Raw genomic sequence first — 9,258 nt, 5'->3', positions numbered from 1 at the left:
AAAAACCCTACTTTAATAGTACTAAAAATGGTGATAACATCCACCTTTGGAGGTTAATGCTGATCATTTTGAAAAACCTTGCTTTTTTTGTATTTTTTATAAAATACAAATACAAATACAAATTTTTTATAAGGAAGGCATTAATCAACCACATTGGAGACTATACAGTTGACCTACTGAAACCTTTTTTTTTATCCACGCTCTTCTGTGACTAGGACCGGTCCCGCCTCTTCTTTTTCAATTTCCCCGCTCTCCTTTCCGCAACCAACCAGCGGAAGCCAACCGGGGCGACCAATCCAAGGCTCTCCTTCGCCCCCTTCGACAGGGGAACGCGCCTCCCCGAGGCGCCTGCGCAGTCGTCCCTACGACGCCTCGGAGGTGTGAGCAGGCCCGGCCCCGCCGATTGGTTGGCGCGTTTGTTTGGGGAGGCCTGGCCGGTCGCGCGCGCGCGGGGCCGCAACGGTAGAGCCTCCATGAGCAGGTGCTGCCTACCTGTGGCCTCGCTCGTGAGGGGACTCCTCGGCTCCGTTTTTCTCTGCCTGACGCGGACTATGAGCCTCCGTGGGAACCCGGCTGCCTACCTGTCGGGGGCCGCGGGCAGCAGCAGCAGCAGCAGCAGCAGGGCGGGCTCTGACGGAGGCGGCGGCGGCGGAGGGAGCGCCTTCTTCCTGCCCTCGACCTCCTCCTCCTCGCCGCGGCCGAGGCTGCTGCGGCTGCCTGAGGTGCCGGGCGGCGAGCCCTTCAAAGCCAACGACGCGCTGCTGCACTTGCCCCTTCCCGGCCCCGCAGCCGGGCAGGCTCAGCATCACGTCGTCTACTTCCCGGGGGACGTGCAGGTAAGGAAAACGGGGCGCCGCTGGTTTCCTTCGGAGCCGCGAAGCCCTCGGAGGATGGAGACGGGATCCGCGTCGAGTTGGGGGGGGCTGAGGGGGGGGGGCGCCGCGTGTTGACCGTTGGGACTCGTTTTGTGGCACGTGCGAACGCCGGCGGCGGGGGGGGGGGGCTCGAGGGACAGCCGGTAGACGCCCCGATAGGCTCGGCCGCGGCGGCTGCCTCTGAGCAACGATGCGGAGGAGGAGGAGGAAGAGTAAGGCAACCCAAGAAAACGCCCAATGGCCGGGAGCTGCTTTTGGGGGTGCAAGGGGGTTTCTCCACCCACCCACCCCACCCCACCCCACCAAGGACTTCTATCTAGGGTGACTTCTGCTTTCCTGGCAAAATTCAGGAATAAAAACGGGAAAGGAGGGGAAATAAAGGGGCATACAAATAAAGGAAATGAAATGAAATGATGAATAAATTGGCCGGTGTTAAATTGGGGGGGGGGGGGTTTCGTCATCAAAAGAAACCTCGACCTCATTTAATAGGCCACGGTTGGCTCTGAAAAATCTGCCGTTTCACAGCTTTATTGGGTGTTCCCCCCCCCCCATTGGAGAAGCTCCTGAAAGTGAAAATCCGAGTCGAAACTCTTTAAGAAATATTGCTGGATAGATCAGAGGTTTGTTAAGTTTTCTAATGGGGGTTTGTTCTAATGGGTGGGGTTTATACAACCCCAGACAGACCCCATGGAAATCCTCTTAAGAGCAGTGTTTCTCAATCTTGGCAACTTGAAGTCCTGTGGACTTCAACTCCCAGAATCCCCCAGCCAGCATAGCTGGCTGGGGAATTCTGGGAGTTGAAGTCCACAGGACTTCCAAGTTGTCAAGGTTGAGAAACACTGTCCTAGAATCCTAGGCTTATGCTGGCTGGGGAATTCTGGGAGTTGAAGTCCACAGGACTTCCAAGTTGTCAAGGTTGAGAAACACTGTCCTAGAATCCTAGGCTTATGCTGGCTGGGGAATTCTGGGAGTTGAAGTCCACAGGACTTCCAAGTTGTCAAGGTTGAGAAACACTGTCCTAGAATCCTAGGCTTATGCTGGCTGGGGAATTCTGGGAGTTGAAGTCCACAGGACTTCCAAGTTGTCAAGGTTGAGAAACACTGTCCTAGAATCCTAGGCTTATGCTGGCTGGGGAATTCTGGGAGTTGAAGTCCACAGGACTTCCAAGTTGTCAAGGTTGAGAAACACTGTCCTAGAATCCTAGGCTTATGCTGGCTGGGGAATTCTGGGAGTTGAAGTCCACAGGACGTCCAAGTTGCCAAGGTTGAGAAACACTGTCCTAGAATCCTAGGCTTATGCTGGCTGGGGAATTCTGGGAGTTGAAGTCCACAGGACTTCCAAGTTGCCAAGGTTGAGAAACACTGTCCTAGAATCCTAGGCTTATGCTGGCTGGGGAATTCTGGGAGTTGAAGTCCACAGGACTTCCAAGTTGTCAAGGTTGAGAAACACTGTCCTAGAATCCTAGGCTTATGCTGGCTGGGGAATTCTGGGAGTTGAAGTCCACAGGACGTCCAAGTTGTCAAGGTTGAGAAACACTGTCCTAGAATCCTAGGCTTATGCTGGCTGGGGAATTCTGGGAGTTGAAGTCCACAGGACTTCCAAGTTGCCAAGGTTGAGAAACACTGTCCTAGAATCCTAGGCTTATGCTGGCTGGGGAATTCTGGGAGTTGAAGTCCACAGGACGTCCAAGTTGCCAAGGTTGAGAAACACTGTCCTAGCATCCTAGGCTTATGCTGGCTGGGGAATTCTGGGAGTTGAAGTCCACAGGATGTCCAAGTTGTCAAGGTTGAGAAACACTGTCCTAGAATCCTAGGCTTATGCTGGCTGGGGAATTCTGGGAGTTGAAGTCCACAGGACGTCCAAGTTGTCAAGGTTGAGAAACACTGTCCTAGAATCCTAGGCTTATGCTGGCTGGGGAATTCTGGGAGTTGAAGTCCACAGGACGTCCAAGTTGTCAAGGTTGAGGAACACTGTCCTAGAATCCTAGTCTTATGCTGGCTGGGGAATTCTGGGAGTTGAAGTCCACAGGACGTCCAAGTTGTCAAGGTTGAGAAACACTGTCCTAGAATCCTAGGCTTATGCTGGCTGGGGAATTCTGGGAGTTGAAGTCCACAGGACGTCCAAGTTGCCAAGGTTGAGAAACACTGTCCTAGAATCCTAGGCTTATGCTGGCTGGGGAATTCTGGGAGTTGAAGTCCACAGGACGTCCAAGTTGTCAAGGTTGAGAAACACTGTCCTAGAATCCTAGGCTTATGCTGGCTGGGGAATTCTGGGAGTTGAAGTCCACAGGACTTCCAAGTTGTCAAGGTTGAGGAACACTGTCCTAGAATCCTAGCCTTATGCTGGCTGGGGAATTCTGGGAGTTGAAGTCCACAGGATTTCCAAGTTGCCAAGGTTGAGAAACACTGTCCTAGAATCCTAGGCTTATGCTGGCTGGGGAATTCTGGGAGTTGAAGTCCACAGGACTTCCAAGTTGTCAAGGTTGAGAAACACTGTCCTAGAATCCTAGGCTTCCTGCTCAAAGGTCTTGCACATATCTTGACTGACCTTTGAGTTGTTCGAGTTTGTTTGTATCATTTCTCAAACCAAGAAAGGTTTTTTCCTCCCTGGTGGCCATTATTTATTCTTATTTCACAGTAAAAGAAATGAAGCTGTTTTCTCTGGTGGTTGTGGGATTTTTTTTCCCCCTGTGGATAAATTGGTGGCAAGGGGAAAAACCATACAGTTATTATAATTACAGCCCAGCTGAATGAATCAGGTTTAAGCCAACTGAAATTAAAAAATATATATACAATACCTAATTCAGAAAAGGTTTAAGACATAATGGAAGCTCGGAGGATCTTGATATCTATCACTGTAGAGAAATCAATGAGAGTTTCAGCTTTCTAAGGTGCAAATGGAAATAGAAGACATTTGTCTCCATTTTTGAAGTTGGTGTTGAGGCAGGATGCTGCGCATCAACCCAAATTCCAGAGTATTTTGTAACAAATGGAAGTGTTGGAAGATATTGTCAGTAGTAGACAGAGCGGGGAAATTGAAAAAGAAGTATTGGAGATTCGCACCCTCACCACCCTCCAGGCCTTCCGCAAAGCCCTTAAAACCTGGCTGTTCCGACAGGCCTGGGGCTAAAGAACCGTTGCCCCTATCTCGAATGGTATGATTGTTGCGTGTTTTTAAATTATGTACTGTTTTGTGTTGTTGTTAATTTGTCTGTATCCCCCTTCCCTGGTTTGAGTTGTGAGCCGCCCTGAGTCCCCCTTCGGGGGAAAAGGGCAGCATACAAATGAAATAAACATCAAACAAACATTAAACATTCATTGTCATTTTAGCTTTAAAGGGTTTGATGGCATTTAACATCAATGGGCAGTAACTCAATCCTAGCAAGATGAAGCGGCCTTGTGCATTTCCAGAGATCAAGGCTCTTCCATCTTTAGTTCTGGATAGGGTTATGCAACCCCAGATAGACCCATTGTGCGATCTGGAAACCCTCCTAGAGTCCTAGACTCAAAGAGCAGGTGGCACTCATGGCTAAGAGAGCCTTTGCACACCTTCAGCTGGTACACCAGGTGCACACATTCTTGGACCAGAAGGCCCTGCTCACAGTAACTCTCACTTCTGTAATCTCTCATTTAGACTAGTGCAACACGCTGTATGTGGGGCTATCGAAACTTCAATTGGTCTAGAATGCGGGCAATAAATGGCACAAGATATATAGCGCCTATAACCCCACTTTTGCATGAGCTGCAATGATTACCTGTTTATGTCTGGGGGGCACAAATTCAGAGTCCTGGTTGTAACTTTTAAAGACCTAAATGGCCTGGGACCAGATTACCTGAGGGATCATCTTTTTCCAAGAGTCTCCACCCATCCAATTCAATCTAGCAGAATGGGCATGCTGCAGATCCCATCAGCCAAAGAGTGTCAGTTGGTGAGGACTAGATGATAGGTTCCTTCTGCAGTTGTCCCTGCGCTGTGGAACTTCCTCCCTTCGGATATTAGACTGACTCCCAACCCTTTTAGCCTTTTGTAAGGCCCTAAAAACCTAGCTGTTGCAAATCCTGGGATGAATTTTCTGCCTTTACTGCTAACACTACACTGGCCAAGTATCTCAGCTGCTATGTATTTTCATTTTGGATTTTATTATTTTTAATCAGTTGATTGTTTCAAAATACTTTAGTGTTTTAATTATAATTTTTTTTACTTGTAAGCCATCCAGAGTCATTGACTGTGATGGGTGACTATAGAAATTAAGTGAATACATGCATGCATACATACATATTCAGAAAAACCAGATAAATTACAGTAGGCTGGAATAGCTTAAAAGGGACAGCTGCATTCATTTCAATGCATGCATTCCTCAAATTTTATTAGAGTTAAGTATGTTATTTCTACTCTGCATGTAACCTGAATTTTTTTTCCAATAATTTCTTCTAAAATAGTGCCTCTTTATCTATTTCATTTCAGAACTATCATGAAATTATGGCTTGCCATCCAGATAACTTCCAGTGGAAACAATGGTGCTTAGAAAATGTTGCAATTATTCTTGGTCATCGTTTTCCAGGCAGTTACATTTGGATTATAAAATGTTCCCGTATGCATTTGCACAAGTTCAGCTGCTATGATAATTTTGTGGCAAGCAATTTATTTGGAGCACCTGAACACAGTACTGACTTTGGAGCCTTCAGACACCTCCATGCCCTGCTAGTTAATGCATTTAAACTTGCTCAAAATTTTGTGTCTCAGAAAAGCATGTGCGACTTCAGCGACAATACAAAGGCAGTTCCTTGTGAATTGCCTACTTTTGCAACTAGTAATGGTTGCCCAGCAGCGGAGAAACACTGTGAACATGTTAGCAATTCTGCTATGAGCTTTAATGAGCCTTCGGCTATTGGTAGAGCTTCATTCACATTAATAGGATTCAGTAAAGGCTGTGTTGTCTTGAACCAATTACTTCACGAACTGAAAGAAGCAAAAAAGGACAAGGATATAGATGCTTTTATACAAAACATAAAAGCTATGTACTGGTTGGATGGCGGTCATTCTGGAGGAAGTAATACTTGGGTAACATACCCTCACGTGCTGAGAGTCTTTTCACAGACTGGAATATCGGTTAATGCTCATGTCACACCATATCAGGTATTTGATACAATGAGAACATGGATTGGAAAAGAGCACAAGAGATTTGTACAACTTCTTGAGGAGTTTGGTGCAAATATACATAGCCAACTTCATTTTGCTGATGAAGCACCTTCTTTGGACAATCACTTCAAAGTGCATGAAGTATTTTGATATCTGCAAAATAGATCTTAAACTTCAAGTTTTCTTAACACTTGGAAGAGGAAATGTTGCATATGCTTTCTACTGCTTATAACCGAAGTCACCAGAAAGTTACAGCTTTTGGATCTGAACAAGGCAATAGTATCCATGAGGAAAACCAATTTAAGAGTAAAAAGGGGAAAAAAACAACCTTAATTCAGATTAATGTTATAGGAAAGGTTTGTGTAATTGTCTAGAATTATAATGAGCAAAACTTTCAAGCCTAGGTATAAAAAGATCATCTTCAAATTCTTCTAATTTGATGAAATTGAAGTTTTGTTTTTGAATAAAATCCTGTTATTGATATGGGATAATTATTAGAATATCAAAGCTATTCTAAACATTATTTAGTACTTTAGCACAAGCAATGCAGTAAATTGGTTATTTTGACAGTATTTGTCTTCATTGCAATAAGTATACATTAACCTTGGGAATAAGGTGAATAACTACTGTAGTGTTGTGCCACAGATGCCCTGCAGTTTCTAACCATTGCAAGCATCTGCACATGTATTTTTTTGTTTTCTTTGCAGGGGGCAGGCATTGGAGGAGAATTGAACAACTTTGTGTATTGTGTGTGTACAAAAAAACGTACACACATGGTTCAACATTCCATATTAATGGTGAAGCTTAACTAAGGCTCAATACAATCTTGAGCTTTTGTAACTTGAGACTGTTAGAACTTTTGTAACAACTGTTATAACAACTTTGCTGAATATAAAGCCATGTAATTATATTAATACTGTACGTTTTTGAAAAATGATAGTAGCATATAGTTATTATTTATAACGCAGGAATACCAAGCAGCATTCTCTATAAAATGGCAACTATGTGAGAGAAAAATTACCACAGTGTAAAACATTTTGATGTTTCTGTTAGTTATAATTAAAGTATTAATCCATCAGTGCAATTGACCGATATTTGTATACATTGTTTGAAAGCTAATTACTAAAAACTGGAACACTATCTGAAAAGGGGGAAAATAGAATTCATCTGAATTTTAAAAGATTTGTGACACAGTAGGGACCCTTAAAACAGAATTCCCCAACCTTTCCAGCTTTGCGGCCCTGGGGAGGGAGAGGGGATGGTTCTGCACAGCTGGGGTGCGCACACGTGCATTCGTCATCACTTCCGCCACCCAGTTCCAAACCGCTCAAGGCCCAGTAGTGGGCCAGTAGTTTGGGGACCCCTGCCTTAAAACTTTGATGAAAAAAATATTGTTGATAGGTGATAAAATTATTGCTAGAAAAAACTTACGTTAAAAGTCAAAAGCTGTATCTAAATTGTTTTTGCTATAACAGAAACTGTTTGATAATCTAATTTTCACAAAATCTCCTCCTAATTACATTTCTCCATATTATTCCATTCTGTGTTTTGCAAGAAGGGAACCTTTCAACAGTAACTTTTTAAAATGGGATAGAAAGTTAAGGTAGAGGAATCAATACAAATAGAGATCATTATTTGCAAGAAAACAAGCACTGCCGGCTTACTATCCAGTGTATAAGCCACACAACTTTTGAGCATGAATAAGCTATAAAATTATTGTTTGGTTATAATGGGGGGGGGGGTTCATGATATGCTCATTCCATGGAAGCCATTTTTCCTACTCTGGTGCTTCTAAACCCTGTGCAGCAGATTTGAGTGTCATGCGAGAGCTGTGAGAATAAGAAAGTTGTGTTTTGTTAGCAGTAGACTTTTAGCATAGACTCCGATGCCATCTCATACTATGTAAAAATGATGCAGGTTTATCACATCAGTATAAATGTGAAATGACTATTTGTCCTGATCCAATAATTCACTGTAGGCACTTGAGATATTGTACACTTCCCCTCCCCTTTTATTTATTCCCCCCACTTCAGCATTTCCAAAGGGATGTGCGCATGGAAGAGGGAAAGCCAGGATGTTAAGTAGGTCAAATCTCATAATGATGTTTGTGCAGCCAAAATGCAGGGATTTTTCCTTTTCCTACCTTCCAATGAGATTTTTTGTTACCACTGCACTTTGAAATATATTTTGAAGCAAAGTCTTTACTTCTTAGTGCATGTTTTAAAAATAAAATGCTGATAATTTAGTCATCTCCAAATTAATAGTCTACAAACAAAGTATCCAGCTTTTAATAGACACTATTCACATATTGCTTCACAATAGAAGTTAGATGATGCCAGAAGATTAGGTGAGTCTTACAGTATTCTGGAGAAAATTAATTCCATCTACAATTAGGATATTATATCTATTTACTGAAATGAATAGTATTTATTAAAAGCTGGATATTTTGGTTGTAGACTATTGGAGATGACTACATTACCAGCATTTTATTTTTAAAACATGAACTAAGAAGTAAAGACTAATTTTCTAATAGTCAAGTGAGTTCTTCTGTTTCCCAAATTCGGTCTTGAAGAGTGAAAGATTTGGGACTGAAGTAAGAGGGAAATAGTATATTGCATGCCTTCACTACAACTCATTAACTCTGTCACAGTATAAAGATACACTGAATTTTCTGTGCCAATAAATATTTTCAGTGGGACATACTTTTTTTACCTTTGAAAGCTGGTTTTATAAATAAGCTTTGTGTTTAAAGAAGATTCTAACATAAATTGAACTTTATTTTCCTGAATGGAGCTAAGATAGTTACTTTTGTTTCTATAGAGAATTGGAAGACCATTGGATAAGAAAATTGAAAGCAGCATTGTCTTAAAGATAGCTTTTTTAAAAAAAAAAATCAGTTCAATAAAATGTTTTGATGTTCACTAAAATGCAGAGTACATTGTTCAATACTAATCTTTTGAGTAGGTGTAATCAAGAGATTTATTTTTAAACTCTAAATTAGTTTTCTAAGCATGAAAAAATAAATACTCTATCTTCCAGTTACACATTTTGCTTCCAATCCGTAGCTTAGATTGTACTGATACTTCACTGGACATACCAGTCGGAGAGAGACTGTCCTGGCCAGGAGGAAGGGTCAAGTAGCTGGAATCACTCAGGATCAGTCTGGAATTGTTATGCAGAAACAAGGGGCAAGACAACTAACAAAAACAAAACGATTTGCACAAATTACACAGTGACCATGCTA

At 42.9% G+C, this 9,258-nt stretch overlaps 1 protein-coding gene across 1 annotated transcript; it reads left to right on the top strand.

Moving 5' to 3' along the window:
* The first annotated feature begins 372 nt into the window (after nt 1-372).
* On the top strand, nt 373-7,019 carry C1H2orf69 (chromosome 1 C2orf69 homolog). Its single transcript, XM_032216224.1, has 2 exons — nt 373-836; nt 5,340-7,019. Exons 1-2 carry the CDS (start codon nt 474-476, stop codon nt 6,162-6,164), a joined length of 1,188 nt encoding a protein of 395 aa, XP_032072115.1. The 5' UTR covers nt 373-473; the 3' UTR covers nt 6,165-7,019.
* The last annotated feature ends 2,239 nt before the right edge of the window (nt 7,020-9,258 follow it).

This window comes from Thamnophis elegans, chromosome 1 (assembly GCF_009769535.1).
Source record: "Thamnophis elegans isolate rThaEle1 chromosome 1, rThaEle1.pri, whole genome shotgun sequence".
In the NCBI taxonomy this organism is placed as follows: Eukaryota; Metazoa; Chordata; class Lepidosauria; order Squamata; family Colubridae; genus Thamnophis; species Thamnophis elegans.
This window is presented reverse-complemented; position numbering and strand designations above follow the sequence as displayed.

What these genes read in the sequence shown, in the direction of transcription:
- C1H2orf69 (XM_032216224.1), top strand. Translation starts at nt 474, where the DNA reads ATGAGCAGGTGCTGCCTACCTGTGGCCTCGCTCGTGAGGGGACTCCTC. An exon ending in ACTTCCCGGGGGACGTGCAG is followed by an intron (nt 837 to 5,339) that starts GTAAGGAAAACG and finishes ATTTCATTTCAG; the next exon opens with AACTATCATGAAATTATGGC.